The 19,380-nt window shown below is 44.2% G+C and overlaps 1 protein-coding gene across 9 annotated transcripts in view; it reads right to left on the bottom strand.

Annotated features, from left to right (window-relative positions):
• Nucleotides 1-19,380, bottom strand: part of DNM1 (dynamin 1) — a 265,735-nt gene that overhangs the window by 161,429 nt on the left and 84,926 nt on the right. For all 9 annotated transcript variants that reach the window (XM_063936607.1, XM_063936606.1, XM_063936608.1 and 6 more), the window contains exon 5: nt 5,836-5,934. In XM_063936607.1, coding sequence (XP_063792677.1) covers nt 5,836-5,934 — 99 coding nt within the window. The remainder of the gene's footprint in view (nt 1-5,835; nt 5,935-19,380) is intronic.

The raw sequence follows: 19,380 nt of genomic DNA, 5'->3' as shown, positions 1-19,380 counted from the left end.
ATAGGGAGGCTGAATCCGTATAACACCCCGAGTGAAAGTATGAACGGCAGTAAGAGATGCAATTTTTTTCTGAAACCACACCGACAAGGCAGAAATATGAACCTTGAGGGAGGCCAGACGAAGGCCTAAGTCCAGGCCCTTTTGCAGAAAAGTCAAAAGTCTGAAAGTTTTGAAAGTATATACATCATACTTCTTACCAGCACACCAGGTGAAGTAAGAATTCCAGACCCTATGATAAATCCATGCAGAAGCCGGTTTATGGGCTTTCGACATAGTTTGAATAACCCGCCTTGGCCCTCAGGAGTGAAGCTTCAAGAGCCACGCTGTCAAAGCCAGTCTGGCCAGGTCCGGGTAGACACAAGGGCCCTGAACGAGGAGGTCTGGGCGTTAAGTAAGTAGAAGAGGACGCTCTATCGAGAGACCATGCCGGTCTGAGAACCAATGCCATCTGGGCCACGCTGGAGCCACTAGAAGTAATATTCCTCTTTCTTGCTTGTACTTCCGCAGTACCCTGGGCAGGAGTGACACTGGAAGAAAGACGTATGGCAGCCAAAAGTTCCATGGAATTGCCAATGCGTCCATGAACGCTGCTTGAGGATCCTTTGTCCTTGATCCGAAGACCGGAACCTTGTGATTGTGTCGAGACACCATCAGGTCTACATCTGGTAGGCCCCACTTGTGCACTAGGAGTTGAAGACTTCCGGATGAAGACTCCACTCTCCGGGGTGAACGTCCTGACGACTGAGGAAATGCGCTTCCCAGTTGAGGACTGGAAAATTGCTGGCAGATGGCGTTCCGCCCAACGGAGGATCTTTGATACTTCCAGCATTGCCATGCGGCTTCGAGTGCCGCCTTGATTTATGTACGCCACCATGGTGGCGTTGTCTGATTGTACTTGAACAGGTCTGTTATGTACTAGAGGCAGGGCCAGTGTCAACGCATTGAACAATGCCCTCAATTCCAGAATGTTTATTGGGAGGAAAGATTCCTCCCTGGTCCACCGCCCCTGGAGAGTGTTGCTCCAACACCGCACCCCAAACCTGCAGAATGGCATCCGTTGTCAGGAGGACCCAGTTGGCGATCCAGAAGGGACGGCCCCTGCTCTACTCTTGGTCCTGTAGCCACCAGCTCAGTGACAGATGAACCTCCGGAGTCAAGGAGATAATTTGAGACCTGATCCGATGAGGTAGGACGTCCCACTTGGAAAGGATTAACCTCTGCAGAGGGCGAGAATGAAATTGAGCGTACTCTACCATGTCAAAAACCGACACTATGAGGCCTAGTACTTGCATCGCTGAGTGTATCGACACTCTTGGGCGAGAGAGGAAACATCTGATCCTGTCCTGAAGTTTCAGGACTTTCTCTGGAGACAAAAAGAATCGTTGGTTGTGTGTGTCCAGGAGTGCCCCCAGGTGCACCATGCTCCGAGCAGGGACCAGCGAGGACGTTTTCCAGTTGATGAGCCACCCATGGGCTTGTAGGAATTGGACCATCAGTTCCAGATGACTGAGGAGAATCTCTTGGGAGTTCGCCCGGATCAGCAAGTCGTCTAGATACGGCAGGATCCTGATTCCCCGACGGCGGAGCAGAGCCATCATCACAGCCATGACCTTGGTGAAGATCCGAGGGGTCGTGGCCAATCCAAAAGGCAGTGCCTGGAATTGATAATGTAGGTTGCCAATAGCAAACCGCAGATATTGCCGATGCGACATGGCAATAGGTATGTGCAGGTAAGCATCCTGTATGTCCAGGGATACCATATAGTCTTCGGGTTCCATTGCCAGCCTTATAGAGCCAAGAGTTTCCATACGGAATTTGGATACTCTCACAAACCTGTTCAATGATTTGAGGTTGAGTATAGACCAGAAGGACACATTTGGCTTCGGAACTAGAAACAGGGTCGAATAGTATCCCCTGCCTCTCTGAGACAGGGGTACCGGCACCACCACTCCTGTATCCAGGAGGGTTTATACAACCAAGTGTAGAGCTTGCGCATTCAACAGATCCGCAGGGATAACCGCTGTGCAAATCTGGCGAGGGGGACGTCTCTTGAAAGAGATTACGTACCCGTGAGAGACAACTTCCCGCACCCAGGCATCCAAAGTGGTCTTTAACCAGGCCTGGGCGAACTGCACAAGTCAGTCTCCACCCTGGGGTCCCCCAGAGGGAGGCCCGCCCCGTCATGCAGCAGGCTTGTCTTGTTTGGAAGCAGGCTGACGGGCGGCCCAGGATTGTTTCGATTTAGGTTTAGTGGTTTTGGAAGCACAAGCCTGTCGAGGATACACCTGACCCTTTGCTTTTTCTGGAGGTCCAAAGAAACGAAAGGTGGTACTCTTAGCCTTCTGCACAGAAGGATAAGTATTTTGGAGACACGCAGTCTTGGCAGTAGCCAAGTCAGTTACAATCTTGTTCAGATCCTCCCCAAATAGGATGTATCCCTTAAAAGGGAGAACCTCCAAGGTCTTTTTGGAGTCCAGGTCCACCTTCCAGGACCTCAACCACATAGTTCGACTAGCCAGGATGGACGTAGTAGACGCCTTGGATGCCATTACACCTACATCAAAGGCCGCCTCCTGAATACAGTGGTAATATAAGACAGATATTGTCTGGCAGTGTCAGAAAAATCCTGAGGCAGCTCCTCCTCAATTGCCTGAACCCATGCTTCAATGCCTTTCGCAGCACATGAAGCTGCCATAGTAGGTCTATGTACAACGCCACTAAGGGAGTAAATAGACTTCAGGCATCCCTCCACTCGCTTATCCGTCGGTTCCTTCAGTGAGGTGACAGGCAGAGTAGATGACACCACAAGACGGGCGACATGAGAGTCCACTGCCAGTGGAGTTTCCCACTCAACTCCGCAGGGATAGGATAACAAGCTAACATAATTTTAGACAGGGAAAATGTATTTCCTGGCGACGACCAGGAATCCTGACGTATGTCAATTAAGTGGTCAGAATGTGGTAAGACTACCTTAGCAACCTTCTGACGTTTAAACTTATCAGGTTTCTTAGAAGCAGTAGTAGGCTCAATGTCATCATCTATTTGAAAAATTAACTTAATAGCCGCCACCAGGTCAGGAACATCAACCTGGGTTGCAGATTCCTCATCAGAAGCAACTGTATCAGTGTCTGACGGATCAGTATATTCCCCATTCTCACCAGAAGAATTATCCGAAATATTAGTGGACTGTGAGGAAGAAACGATCCATTTAGATGACCCCTTGGCCCCAGAGGGGCGTGGAGTAGACTTTTGTCTAACCAAAGATTGATTTAATTGTTGTAATTGGGTAGACAGAGTATCCGTTCAGGGCGGATTAACTACAGGGGCAATATGTGGCTGCAATGGCACAGGAGGTCCCACAGGGGGCGCAAGACGTGTCACAAGTGTATTCAGCATACTTGAGAACGCTGCCCAAGGTGGGTCCTGATTGGCCACAGCTACTGCAGGTAGACTGGGTGTATGGCACTCAGCGCCCGCACCAGCAGCTAAAACTTCCCCCCAGGTAAATGCGTGGTGCCAGTACTGCAGGACAAAAAAATAAAACGCAAAAAAAACGGTCCCTCGAGTGCGCTCCTCCATTATACACTATGGGCTCCGCATGACTGACAGGCCTGGACCCGCCAGCCAATCAGGAGAGCACTATGACATGGCGCTCCCTGATTGGCTGGTGTTTCCTGAAGTGACAGGAGTCATGGGTGGTCCCGCCATTCGCGTAAAGGGGATCCATGTGTAAACATTGATCCCCTTTAGTTCGAGAGTCCGGGATTTTTGTGTTTTATTTTTTTTAACCCCTGCATGCCTACTGGAAAGAAAAGGACTAGACACATGGGGTAGGTGAGTATTTTATTTTTATTTACAGCGATCGTGGATGATACGAGACAAGTGGACGTGAATGGCTAAGTTGGATTTAGGTAAGTATGTGTAAGTGTGTGTATGTATGTGAGTGTGAGTGTACACGTATGTTTTATTAAAGTTTTACTGTCAAGGTGTGTGTGTGTGTTTATTATTATTATATTTCTTTTGTTGTAGAACTACAGGTACTTGGTTCTCCAAGTACAAGCATGCGGGGGCGCTTGCTGGGACTTGTAGTTCCACAGCAAAAGACAATATTCTATTTTTTACACTTTTAAAGGCTATCAGCCCTCTATCCACCGCCCAGGGATGGGGGAGACAGCCTTGGGCTTTATCTCTGGCCCTTGGGTGCCTGGAGGGGGGGAGGCTTTATTTTAGGGGTCCTCACTCCCCCAGGGAACCCCGGCCAGGGGTGACTAGTTGGGGAGAGTGATGCTTTGGCCGCAGGGACCTATATAAAAGTGTCCCCCGGCTGCGGCTTCACCTCCCTCGTTTAAAATATACGGAGAACTCCTACTTCTTTTGTCCCCCATATTTTTGGAACCAGGACCGGTCCAAGAGTCTGGTGCTGGTTGTTTAAATACGGGGAGCCCCCCAATCAATTTTCCACCTGTAATTTTGCAACCAGGACCGGCTGAAAGAGCCCGAGGCTGGTAATGCTCTTGGGGGGGGACCTGCACATCATTTTTTTTTTTTAACCACTTTCTTTACTTTTACAGACAGAAGCATGCACGGATTTTAGTGATCTGTGCATGCTTCTGAGTAAGTTATAAAAACATGACCTAAAATTCACATGTTTTTATTACTAAAAATCGTATGTTTCCTTTACTGAAAACCAGAAATAATCACATGCAAATTTCGTTTTAACCTTAAAATTCGCACCCTATTATATTTGCGATCTTTGGTCAAAAATAGCAAATTACAAACGTGCGATTTGGTGCGATTTTTTAGACACCTAAAAAATCGCACCCTTTTACATCCAGCCTTATGTCTTGATTATTTACCTGTTTTTATTTGTAACTTAACCCTGGAGATATTTTCTCAATAAAGCCTAAAAATGATTCAGCGTTATCCCTGTGCTCTATGAATTCACGTACCTGGAGAGGCTCATTTTAAAGTGTGATTTAAGTGTCTGGTGATGGCAAGAGTGCTATTCCAATACTCTGTGTGGTGGCAGCCTGAGTCAAACCCACGTCACGACTGCCCACCTGCGTTGGGATATCTGAGCGCACGCTAGGCCGCGTTGCTGTGACACTGTGAAATGGGTGTTTTGTGGTGTGAGCTCTGGCTTACACAATGCGATCACACATAACTGTCTTCCTTGTTTTATTCATCTATTATTTTCTCTTTCATGTTTGTACAATTATATTTTGCGGGTACTGTGATTACCATTGTATTTTAATTTTGCTTCTGGACAAATGAAAGAAAATTGTTTTAAAAAAAAGAACTGTTCTATCTTGTGGGCATGTCCATGGGCGTATAGCTTAATGCGCCCTACACACTGGGCGATAATACTGAAAGAAATGAATGATCTCGTTCATTATTGAATGAGATACCGTTCATATCTTTCAGTGTGGAGGCACCAGCGATGAACGATGCGCCACTTTAAGTCCTCCAAACTTGGACTTCATTACAACCCACCCCAGATATGGGTAACTTGTCTCCTCAGATATGAATTATTTACATTTTTTTCACTCTGATCCCATTGCAAGTTAGCTAACAGGAGACATAGGGGGACATGTACTAAGCAGTGATAAAAGTGGAGAAGTGAGCTAGTGCCCATGGCAACCAATCAGCTGCTCTGTATACTTTTATAGTATGCAAATTATAAATGTTACGTCAATACTGATTGGTTGCCATGGGCAACTTCTCCACTGGCTCACTTCTCCACTTTTATCACTGCTTAGTACATCTCCCCCATAATTCTGCAAGAGCTTAAAGATGCATGGTTCCCTTGGTAAGGCATTTGTAGTGGGTTCTCACCTCTTCTCAGGGGTAACAGTTTATTTTCCAAGACATCTCTGGCATCGGTCCCTTCATCCATCAGGTCTAGCTTAGTTATAACACCAATTGTGCGTTGTCCTGCGTAAAAAAATGAAAGGCATTATATACTAGTTTTGGGGCCCACTCCATGCACAGTGTTCTCAGAACTGAAAGGGGATCTATGCTAAGCATTAAGCTGATGGAGAACAACATATAAAAATGCATAAACGCACATGCACTCCCATGTCCCTCTACAGGTATGTATATATATATATATATATATATATATATATATAAAAGCAGTCAAGCGGCACTCCTTCCCAAATTAGACACGCCGTAACAGCCGGTACCTTCCATAAAGAACCTTGCACGGTTCCCCACACATGTAAAGAAATTATCCGGCGGCACTCACGGCAAGAAAGACACAAAGCAGCTCCAATAAGCCAACGTTTCAATGTTATTTCATCAACATTTTCATCAGAGCATAATACAATACACATAAATCACATACCTTTATACCTCCACTGATCCGTCCATGTCTCCCGCCGTCCGCGCGCCACGCTCAATGAGATTACGTCATCACGCTGCGCCCGGACACCAGCAGTACGGAGGGACCAGAGCACCACAATTGTACAAAGTGCAAAGTGCTAAATCACAAAAACGAAAAAAACAAACATTAAAATTACACATATCCAAAAGGTAACAATGTAGCGACAGTGCAGCCACATGATTGCAGGCGCTACATTCCATCACCCTTACACCGAAAAAAAATTTAATATTCGATTTAGCACTTTGCACTTTGTACAATTGTGGTGCTCTGGTCCCTCCGTACTGCTGGTGTCCGGGCGCAGCGTGATGACGTAATCTCATTGAGCGTGGCGCGCGGACGGCGGGAGACATGGACGGATCAGTGGAGGTATAAAGGTATGTGATTTATGTGTATTGTATTATGCCCTGATGAAAATGTTGATGAAATAACATTGAAACGTTGGCTTATTGGAGCTGCTTTGTGTCTTTCTTGCCGTGAGTGCCGCCGGATCATTTCTTTACATGTGTGGGGAACCGTGCAAGGTTCTTTATGGAAGGTACCGGCTGTTACGGCGTGTCTAATTTGGGAAGGAGTGCCGCTTGACTGCTTTTGTATACAAACGATTGATCCTCGGATAAACCGTTCTTTGAAGGCACCCTCCGTTGTATTCTACTGGCATCAGGTTGTATTAGGTGCTTGCTACAGCATCTTTTATTTGCACACTGGGATCACAGTTTGGGTGTGCACGTGGGACATTTGCTACACATACCAGCATTGTGGGTTGCCCTGTTCCTGCCAAGTTATGTCGACAGTTGCCGACACTGATGCAGATGCACTATTAGCAGGGTTTGATTTGACCCCAGGAGAGACTTTCAGTTATTCGGACAACGATGCTGTTAATATCCGCTTTAAAGACAATTTATCAGTAACTGGGGGGAATATTGAAAACATCAATCTATATAGGGAGCTATTGAAGCTCAAAAAGCGTGAACAAGATTATTATTATCACGGGGTGACACTGTCTGATTATCACCGGGAGGGCAAAATACCACGTGGGTTCCGGATAAAGAACATTCCAACTATTGGCAGGCTTAATGCCACTTTCTGTAAGAAATGGATAGCCATCCTGAACAAATGTTCCTATGACCTCATCCTGTTGGTAATAGAGGAGGTCAAGGAGTTAACTACTATCAGGTCCCAAATTGATGAGTATGAAACCACCCACAAACAAACGTTATTGGCTGATACTACTTCCAATTGGCTTGAACAGCTATCGACACAGGTCGACAAATATCGTAAAGACCTAGTGCAATACAAACGCCTTAAATTGGAGAAAGTTAATCAAGACTACGCCAAGAAACAGGTATATCCCTGGATATCAGGCACCACCCCCTACTCAAGGGCCCCCAGGAAACGTATGCCCAACCGATACAATAGAGGCCAATTTGACACTGATACATCAACTGATGGCACGGCTTCGGCTAGTGAAAATGAGCGTGGGAACATCTCTGGTCGTCACCCTTTAGGGGTTCGGACAAGAGCCCAAATATCCGACCCAAGCGGAGGTACACGAGGAGGGGGGGCCAAAACCAAAGGTCGTGGCGGAGGACGTCCTCCAGTACAGAAGAGGAACTGATCATTAATATTTCAGATCGTGTTCTTACCCCTAGTGAAAATAAGGTACTGTCTAGAAGTTTGAACTTTGTCCCTACACAGCGGTTTGAACCGTTTGAATGGAAAATTGAACGTTACAAATTAAGCAGACAGTTACGTCTTAAAGAATATTTTAATTCATCTGCAAAAGTGACTGAGATTAATGATCCATTACCCAGCTCTCTGCATAAGAAATCGGTGTTTGATCCATGTTCGTCTAATGCAGCCATTAAGTCCTTTTGTCGTACGTTAGACATGAGTATTGATAGCATGTCTACTCCCTCTAAAGATCAGTTTAGCAATTTATCTAAGGACGAATGGCAGGCGTTGTTATCTCTTAGCAAATATGATGACGTGGTGTTCAGACCGGCAGACAAGGGTGGAGCCATAGTCGTGCAAAATACAGCAGACTATGTATTTGAACTTAATCGTCAACTTAGTGACCGCTCCACCTATGTCATTCTGAAATCTGACCCCACGTCGACATATAAGAAGGAATTAGATGCTATTTTGCATAGAGCTGTTCTTGATGGTGATATGTCGGCCGATGTGTGTGATGCTTTAATGGTTACTTATCCTATTACACCACTGTTGTATTCAATTCCCAAGATACATAAAGATAGATATGCCCCTCCAGCACGTCCCATCATTTCTGCAAGGGGATCATTATTTCAAAAAATCTCTATGTATCTTGATTTTTTCTTACAACCATGTGTCCAGACTCATGATCATTATTTAAAGGATACTACTTCACTCTTGATTAGACTGGCAGAAATTCCAACGGTTCCCCCAGGTTGTTTGTTAGTAACGTTAAGAGCCTTTATACTTGCTTTCCCCATGGCGATGGCCTAACTGCTGTACAATCGGTGATTGACAATCATCCCTTGTACAAAGGGCCAAGTGTTGAACTGTTTGTTCGCTTATTGCGTCTCACGTTGGAACGCAACTATTTTACGTTTAACAACGCCTATTATGTACAGCGTCAGGGCTGTGCCATGGGGAGCAATGTGTCTCCGTCCCTCGCCAATTGTTTTATGTTTGGCGTAGAGGAAGATTTATTTTTTTCAAAAGATGAGGTTAAGTCGAATGTATTACTGTATCTTAGATACATTGACGACTTGTTGCTCTTTTGGATGGGCTCAAAGGAGCAACTGGAGTCTTTGATTAATGTACATAATGAAACTGATTCGCCAGTAAAATTCACTTATACCATCAGTACATCTAGTGTTAATTTTTTAGATGTCGAAATTAGTCTCATTGATAATCAGATTCAAACTCAGTTGTTTTGTAAACCTACAGACAGAAATAACATTCTGCTAGCTACCAGCCATCACCCAGAACCTCTGAAGAGAGGCCTTCCATTTTCCCAGATGCTTCGAGTTCGTAGAATCATTAGTGATGAGACAGAGGTAGAGAAAGCTCTTGATGACATGGTTAACAAGTTTAAGAATAGGGGATACTGTCCTAGAGAGTTGGTACGTACCAAGAATCGGGTACTCAAAATTCCTAGATCTGAATCTCTGATCCCTTCAATTAGGAAAAGTCATTCTAAATTTGTTTGGGTTAATAAATATAATACTGCTAGTACTAGAATCAACAAGGTTACTAAAGCATTCTGGCCGGTCATTCAATCTGACCCCGCTCTCTCCAGTTTACGTGATCAACGAATAATGCCTGCCTACAAGAGAGGTAGAAATATCCGCGATTATGTGGTTAAATCGGATTTACAATTTTCACCTCCAGTGGATATACAAAGCAAGTCTTTTTTGAATCAGCAGCGCAAGGGCTGCTTCAAATGCCTTGGCTGCACTACGTGCAGCCACATGATTGCAGGCGCTACATTCCATCACCCTTACACCGGAAAAATATTTAATATTCGACATAGAAGTCACTTGCAGCACGAAATTTGTCATTTACCTTCTCAGTTGCCCATGTGGTCTTCACTACGTGGGCAAAACTGAAAGTACGTTTAAAGAACGTATGGCTAATCACCGTTCATCGATAAGGGCCGCCTTATTGTCAGGGAAGAGTGATTTACCAGTCCCCAGACACTTTGTTGAAGCCCGACACTCTCTAGCGACCTTACGCCATCGTATAATTGACCACATCTCCCCGCTAAAACGGGGGGGGGGGGGGCGATCGTGGTCTTCGGTTATTGCAAGCAGAATCTAAGTGGATTTTTCTACTGGATACATTGTCCCCCCGTGGTTTAAACGAGCAGTTAGGATTATCATGCTTTTTATAGGGCAATAGGGTTATACCTATATAGTTAAGGGAGATGTACTTTGGTTTCATTAGTATCTGTTGGTCATTGTTGTAGATATTATCTTAAATGTGTAATTGCCTGTGAAAGTTCTTTGGCAGTGTGCTTTCATATTGTTACTATAGTATTACACTGTTGCAGGCAGGACGCTACATTGTTACCTTTTGGATATGTGTAATTTTAATGTTTCTTTTTTTCGTTTTTGTGATTTAGCACTTTGCACTTTGTACAATTGTGGTGCTCTGGTCCCTCCGTACTGCTGGTGTCCGGGTGCAGCGTGATGACGTAATCTCATTGAGCGTGGCGCGCGGACGGCGGGAGACATGGACGGATCAGTGGAGGTATAAAGGTATGTGATTTATGTGTTGTCAAAGTCAGAAAAATATCACGCTGCACATTGCCATATATGCACCTCATGCGTGTGCCCGCTGCACGTGCATGAGCCCTCCCGTGCGTGCGTATACTCGCAGTCGCGTGCACTCGCAGGCGCACGATATGCGCATTTACGGTAGAGTTTGTGTGCGTCTAGCGAGCGACTCGATCGTTACATATTTTAGTCATATAATGTATTTTGTAGATTATGGTCCCTTTGATAGAATCTGAAAGTTTAGTTAATGTAGTATGTTCAGAGACAAGGAGATCCCTCTTTGTTTGATACGAAGGGTCAGACAGGGGTGACACAGTGGTGTTTAGTATCCATCGGAAGAGTATTAAATTAGCAATATTCCGGTGTTGGTTAGAAACGGATTAATCGCTCGTGCGTATAGTTATGGCCATAAGAAGTTTATGGACATTTGCTATATTTGCAGTTTATTACCCATGCGGCGGGAAACCTGAGTTTCCCTCCCACTTGAGCAGTTTGAAATAGTCACAGCCCACCTGTATGAACCAACCTATGACCTTTTGTTATAATGCGGAGACGGATTCCTGTGTCCAATGAACAATAAGAATGTAGGGACCATTGTACTGTACTGTGTGTAAGTGTATATAAAGACAAGCCGACCTGGGCCAGCACTCTACTCTTCTCAACGGTTCTCATCACTGATAATCGGGAGCTGGATATCCAGAAAGGCGCATGCGATTGTTTCCCCTTGTGCGTAAGTTCTCTGCAACCATATTTATCTCCTATTTTGTTGTAAGCCATTTTTCTCTCTCTTTCCCCTTAAATGTAATTGTGCCGCTATTGTATTTTAACGTGTAGTAATTCGGTTAGGTATTTTATGTTAGTTTGGTAGTGTATAAGTTGTAATGTGTATTCTTTTGCAATTGAACGTTCATTCTCTCCCTTAAAAGGTGTTAGACCCTTAGACCGGTATTTGAGTGTTTATTATATTGCTAAGTGTTCTCAGAGCGTCACATACGCTCATACAGCTTTTAAACTAACAAGGTTACACTGTGTTGCATTTACACCCTAACACTGCACAAAGGTTTACAGTATAAGTACAATATTTATGGTATAGTTATAAAGGTTTAACTCTGTGAGCGTCAGCGCCGCTTGTGATCTCCTCGTGGTCTCGAGCGTCCGCTACGCTGATAGCGTATCGTTACGTTAGTCGGCAGCCTATAGCGTGCTTGCCTCTACGCATTAAGCCGTGAGCGAACGTGCGTCTCGTGCGTCTCGTCCACGGCTAAGCGTCCGCTACGCTAAGTGCGTACCCTTACGGTACCACATACTCCAATAGCGTACTGAGTCTCTTAACCTTTAGCGTGTTTAATATAGGATATATCAGTAGGCTTTATCAATTGGGGACTCGCCCGCTCTTCACATATCTGCACTAGGTAATTTCAGCAGACATTATCGGTCAGCAAAGGGCGGGAGGTAATATTCCTCGTAGTGCTGACCAGATAAGCGTCTGCTTCGCTTAGTAAGGAGTGCTGAAGGAATCCGGAACCGGAAGGTAGGAACAGTACGTTATTGTCTTTTAAAACCTGTTTAGTTTCTGTTTTGCGAACGAACGCATAAGCACACACACCTGTATTTCTTGTTTAGTATTATTTGTCTGTACCTCATTCTCCTGATTGCCACACACTAGTGATAACATGCTGAGACATTTGTTGTTATTAATAGTTAAAAGATAAAAAGTAATATTTAAGGGAATAATTGTAAAAGGCACGCACACAGTCTCGCCTAGAAATACAAGGGAGATTTGGGTGGTGTTCAGTGAATGATTACTGTTAAAGATCATTCACATTGATAAACGTGTAGTGTGTTACTGTGGACGTACTTGGTCTGCGTACACGTGTCCTTACAAGGGCAGGGCGTACGCAACGCAAGGGTCGACGCACGGAGCGTATATTACGCAACGGAGCGTACGGATACGCCCACATAATACAAACCACACGATAGTATTGTTTTAATAGGCGATAAGGAAGTAACGCGAAAATAACACAAATCTATCTCAAATCCAAAAGTTTAAAGTTAAAAGAAAAAAAAAAAAAGACTTTCTCTGTTGCAATTCTTCTGGGTTAGACTATTACTGAATGAAAGGAATTCTGTACAGAAATAAGAGTGTTCGAATGTAAGAGTGTGTATATATAAGATTTCTCTTTTATTACGGAAGTGGGAACCATAGGCCAGTAGAAAGAGGTACACCAGCGAGAGTGATAGCGCGGGGTGGCTTGGGAGGCGTCCCTTGTTAGTCTCGACATATTAATGAGCAGTAGAGTCTGCTGTACATAACAGACCAGGAGGTCAAGGACCAGGAGGTTCAGGTACAGCAGACTAGAAGTAGAGAGCACAACCAAAGAGGGTTGGTGCGAGACCCATATAGGCCAAAGAAGCTCATTGCTGAAGGAATTCGCAGCCGAAATTTTCGATTCCACTGATCGTTCCGCACATAAGATTAGTTGCTTGTGTGCAGATACGATTGTACCGCATGTGATTGTGTGCATTAGCGTGTCTTGAATTCAGAAGAACGCTACTTGCACATTGTTAACGTGATTTGTGTAATTTTTTTTTATTTTAAGGGAAGTAGCCTGATCACTCAGGGACATTCCAGCGACTGATACTTGCTGGGGAGGGTAAGACACTCCCACACGCCCGAGCAAGTAGACGTACTTAGGTGCCCTAGGTTGGGTACGGAACCTCTGGGAACTTTGGTCGCCGTATTGGCCAGCGTGGGCGGGAGTTAAGTGGGCGGACTTCGAAGCAAAACCCCCACCGCAGCCTTACCCCAAGCATCTTGGTTTTTGTAAGGGTTGCCGAAGACCCTGATTTGAAGTCAGAGGTAGTGAAAGCAGCACCTGCAAAGATGGGGGCCAGTTGTTCAGGTAAGGGGCGATCAACCGAGGTTCAGGTTGATTTGGTAAACCGACCAATCGGGTCGGCAAGGTATATCATGTGTGAGAAATATGGTCATCACACAGAAATGTTGTGCAATGAATGGGAAAGGATGACTGTGCATGACGGGGAAAAGTTTCCCCGGGTAGGTAGTTTTAACCCAGAAGTATTACAGAATTTAAGGAGAAGAGTTTGCCTGATTAAATCTTCAAAAAGGCGTATTAGACATTATGACTATTTAAAATTGTGGCAACAGGAAAGTGAAATGCAAAGAAATTTAACTTACATATCTGACTCTCATCTTGGGAAGAGAGACATGGCAATGGAGAGGATTATGGCTGCAGAGAATGGCACGATGGTGTACGATAAAAATGCACTTAGTAACTGTATTAAGACTGAAAGTAACAAATGTAATAATGTTTATAAAAATGAAAGTGTCAAAATTACAAATGTTAACCTGTGCAAGTTGCACCCCATGTTAAACTCCCCTCAGGATTACCAGCGAGAAAGTGAAACCAGCACAATGTCGGCACCGTTTCCAGTAGCCATCCTACAAGACATCCAGGTGGACGCGACCAAATCGGTAGAGGCAATAATCAAACCCCCTAACGGAGGGTCAGGTGAGGTCGTGTCCACAGGTACGTACGGTGTTATATATCACGCACAAACAAATGTACCTCATAAAGAAGAACCAACACAAGATGATGTAATTGAACTTAGCCCTGCCAGGGTGATCACAGTCCCCAATGGGAAGACTGACGATCAGGGAGTCATTCCCGTCAAAGACAGTGCAATGCGCCGTCCCTGGTCCCGGACAGAATTGAGATCAATCATGTCTGAATCCCCTGATCCTAGGGAAGATCTAGCTTCATGTCAGAGATTTATTAAAGAACTAGGAAACTCCACAGAACCCACCAACAAAGATTGGCGGACAGTGCTGAGGGCATGTTTGCCCTCCAGTGTTGACCCTGCGAAATTTATTGCTGATTGTAAATTAGACACAGAGGTACCTTGTACGGAGGAACACAATCAGGAATGTATTAAGCAGATCAACCGACAGTTGGAAGTATATTTCCCATCCATTGTGGAATGGGAAGAAATCTTCTCCATAAGACAAAGAGAGGGGGAAATCACTTCTAATTACTTTCATCGGGCACTGCAGGAAATGGCTAGATACACTGGTATAGAAGATATTAAGACAAATGTACACTACAGGAAAGTAGCAGTTTATGTGTTAATAAGTGGTTTAAAGAAAGTATTAAGAACGAATATACAAGCCTCTCTACCTAACTGGAGAGATATCTCAGTGGCCGATTTGAAAGAGTCCGCTATTAATCATGACCGGAACATCAAAAGCAAGCCACAAACCCCTGTGAATAGGTCAAAAGTAAGAAGGTGTTACAATTGCTTAAGGGAAGGTCATGTTGCACGAGATTGTAGGTCTAAAAACACACACAAGGTATATACACCCCCTAGACAACGACATGACCATAATAGTCAAAGAACCAGGGAAGCACAGGGAGAGCGGTTGATGGTGATGAGCATCCAAGCAGTAGAGGAGGCATCAAATCAACCAAAACCCCAGGCCGCTGGCACATGGAGGAAGCCAAGGGTTTGTTATCTTTGTAAAAGAGAAGGGCATTATGCCAACAACTGTAACAACCCACATAAAATCAGACCCCCTAGACAGAAACACGAACAGAGTTATGACACACCAAATTGTAATCAGGGATCACATAGGAAGGAGTTTTGGGCCGCACCTGTAACATGTAGTCAGGAAAGGTGATCATTAGGACTGATGGTAAGCCTGAGGTTATTGTTAATAAATTGGGAGGTCATTCCTTGAAGACACAGGAATGACCGGGTAAAATTTGTAATGTATCTGTAAAATGTTTTTTTTTTCCCCATCTCTGACGGTCATCGGCAGGACTCAAACATTACATAGCTACTTGGTCTTTGCAGAAGTCTACCAAAACCCCAGCATGACCTACCCGCATCAATGTATCCTGGCCAGATACAAAGGGTGGAGTATGGAAATGCTGGTGGAAGGGACTGCGCAAGGATATCATAGGACATGTAGATGTGACAGCCTGATGATGAACGGAAGATCTGACAATTTTTTTTTTCTCTCCTGAAAAATGTTTGAAAAATGTTTTTTTTTCTGTTGTTGTTTAGGGTTGATTTATGTGATGCATATATATATGAACGGTTCTCTCTCTCTTGTTGTTTTTTTTTCTCTCTCTCTCTTCTTTCTCATGGTCTCATAACGTTACAGATGGTATGTCACACATTAGTTGGACAAATGGTAATGCAAGATTTATTCTCCTTACAGAAAGAGCGCTGAGCTAGAAGAAATATTGTATCACCAGAATGATTAGAAGACTGAGAGACAGCATCTTTGAGATGACAGCAGAACAAGAAGAACAACAAGACTAGAGAACTAATTATCGTAACAAGTTTCTCTCCCCCTCAAACTGTTTTTCTGTACCCCCATTACAAATTTCTCCTTTTCTCCTCCTGTAAGATGGACTTGCCCCAAGAGACTGTGATATGGATTTTCCTGTTGACCATGATGTTGACCAGAGCAGTCTGTTTCGGTGAGAGTACCAGTGAGGTCGAGAAAGGATCCAGAATGGGTTTCTGATGACTGAGACGGAGGTGTAAATTTCCAATAACAACACAATCACCGAGCAAAGGCGAGTACCGGAAAACGATCTAGCAGCCATGTTATTCGTAAACATTGTAAAGGATTGTTAGCTAAAGAGAATTGCATCTGTAGGCATTGTGATAACTTAGTTGAGGATGGGTGCATCAAGAAATGTCAGTCCAGTTTTAACATTAACATGGACCGGCATCCATTGGGTGACTATCACTCATTAGTGGGTAAGGTGTTAAATCAAACAGACTGTTGGGTATGCTCTCAAGTACCTCAAGGTCACAGCAAGTCAGGACTAGTACCATTTCCTTTAACGATAGGGGAGGTACTTGAGTTAAGTGGTGGGAGGCCGGTGGACAAGAGGTTTAATATCTCTAGTCCTCCTAGTTTGAAGCTCCACCAATATCATGTGGATAGGTCCTTAGTGTGTTTTAACATTTCCAATCCCCGAAAGCCGGGAAGTTGGGAAGTGTGATGGAGTAATCAAACCATGACATTCTCACATAGAGCCGACAGATTGCCCATAGACACAGAACTTATACGCCAGATAGCCGACCATAGGAAATTCTTTCGGTATAGGTACACCTTAGGAAGTAGGATCATGCGAGTTGGAGAAGTATCACCAGGATACTGTGCACATGTCGTACAAACAGATACGTGTACTAAACAGATGGGAGAATTAGGGTTAGGAGATTTCATATGGAAAATTTGTAATATGGTAATGTCCTACTCCGTCCCATATGTTCTCCCCGATGATGCATACTTCATATGCGGGAGGAAGGCGTATAAGTGGCTTGCCCCAAACTCAGAAGGGTTATGTTATATTGGAAAAGTACTGCCTGAGGTAATGACTTTATCCCACACTAAAATGAAGGATATTCATCGCAGTGCCCAAGCTCCTTATACTCACACTCATTACGAACACATCGTTAAACGGCACCTGATAGAAAGAACAGAGCATCCGGCCTCTGACCTGATCCATGAATCCACCGGGATTCAATTCCTAATCGCGTTAGATATCACTCGTACCGCCAGAGGAGTGATAAATTATAAATATATATCTGCGCTTGCAAATTTATTAGACAATATCACTGAAATGTATGATGACACATTCAGGTATACTGGGAGAGAGTTACAAGCCTACAAAACAGAACTGGTTCAGCATAGGATGATTCTCAATTATCTCACGGCTGTGACAGGCGGGTATTGTGTTACCCTAGCGACTCAGTATGGAATAAAGTGCTGCACGTATATAACAAACAGCACAGAGGACCCAGCTGAGGTCATAGACCAAAAGATGGATGACATTTTGCAATTAAAATGGGAGTTCCGAAGGAAACACAATCTCACCCTTGCCGCTGTGGGTAATGAGCTGACCGGTTGGGTGTCATGGTTGAACCTACGAAATTGGTTCTCTGGTTTAGGAGAATGGGCCCAAGGTATTATCATGGATGTAGGGAAATTTCTTTTGTGTATTCTGGGTGTCATCATATTGGTCGGTCTGATATTTAGATGCGTTCGGGTTTTAACAAAGTGTAAACGTAGCGCCCGAGTGATGAGTTTAAGAAGTGAAGATACTGTAATAACAACGACTGATTTGATTTACGACCCAACCATTGAGACAATGTTGTGATGAAAATGTGATTCCACGGTCCGTTTCTTTCACCCGTTTCTCCTTTGTTTTCCTCCAAGGTACAAAGACATCCGCTTGGAAGAAGAATTTGACAACCTTTTACACAGACCATTGATGGACAATGCCATAGACCCCCAATATCCCTAGCAATTTTAAAATTTTACGATAGCCCAACACTTTTGTAAGTCTATGGACATTGAGAAAGCTTTTGCTCGCATTTTGGCAAAAGCCCAAAGAGACTACAGTCAACATGTACATCAAGACAAGACACCAGACAAGACTTCAATCAACAAATGTATATTAAACTCACATAGTTTACGACTGCATTTACCATAATTGCTTCTTATCTTCACCTCTACAACCCTCAGGTAATGACACACATAGTCGATAGGGAATATAGGCACAGATATCAGCACCCACATATTCCCCCCATTCATGTATCATCAACTAAAATGTGCTCCCCCATTTTGTTGCAACCAAAAACCGAAAAGAGCTCGGTAAAGTTTGACAGCCCATCCACAGGCCCGTAATACGGGATAAGAAGGAATTCAAATGTATACTTCGCAATACCTCGAAGTTTGATTTAAAACACGTACGGCACGATGATACATGACCCCTCAAACATGGACTCATACATACATGCTTCTACTATCTCACTAGGTCATACCTTTTTTTTTTCCACCTTCTTCTCTTCTCCCTTACCCAATCATAGAAATGTATTTTTACATGACATATATTTTTCTCTTTTTGAACTGTTTAGGAAGTGGCAGTTATTGGTGACTGCCAAAGGGTGGACTGTCAAAGTCAGAAAAATATCACGCTGCACATTGCCATATATGCACCTCATGCGTATGCCCGCTGCACGTGCATGAGCCCTCCCGTGCGTGCGTATACTCGCAGTCGCGTGCACTCGCAGGCGCACGATATGCGCATTTACGGTAGAGTTTGTGTGCGTCTAGCGGGCGACTCGATCGTTACATATTTTAGTCATATAATGTATTTTGTAGATTATGGTCCCTTTGATAGAATCTGAAAGTTTAGTTAATGTAGTATGTTCAGAGACAAGGAGATCCCTCTTTGTTTGATACGAAGGGTCAGACAGGGGTGACACAGTGGTGTTTAGTATCCATCGGAAGAGTATTAAATTAGCAATATTCCGGTGTTGGTTAGAAACGGATTAATCGCTCATGCGTATAGTTATGGCCATAAGAAGTTTATGGACATTTGCTATATTTGCAGTTTATTACCCATGCGGCGGGAAACCTGAGTTTCCCTCCCACTTGAGCAGTTTAAAATAGTCACAGCCCACCTGTATGAACCAACCTATGACCTTTTGTTATAATGCGGAGACGGATTCCTGTGTCCAATGAACAATAAGAATGTAGGGACCATTGTACTGTACTGTGTGTAAGTGTATATAAAGACAAGCCGACCTGGGCCAGCACTCTACTCTTCTCAACGGTTCTCATCACTGATAATCGGGAGCTGGATATCCAGAAAGGCGCATGCGATTGTTTCCCCTTGTGCGTAA

Source organism: Pseudophryne corroboree, chromosome 8 (genome assembly GCF_028390025.1).
Source record: "Pseudophryne corroboree isolate aPseCor3 chromosome 8, aPseCor3.hap2, whole genome shotgun sequence".
In the NCBI taxonomy this organism is placed as follows: domain Eukaryota; kingdom Metazoa; phylum Chordata; class Amphibia; order Anura; family Myobatrachidae; genus Pseudophryne; species Pseudophryne corroboree.
The sequence above is the reverse complement of the archived record's forward strand: the minus strand, read 5'-3'. Positions and strand labels throughout refer to the sequence as shown.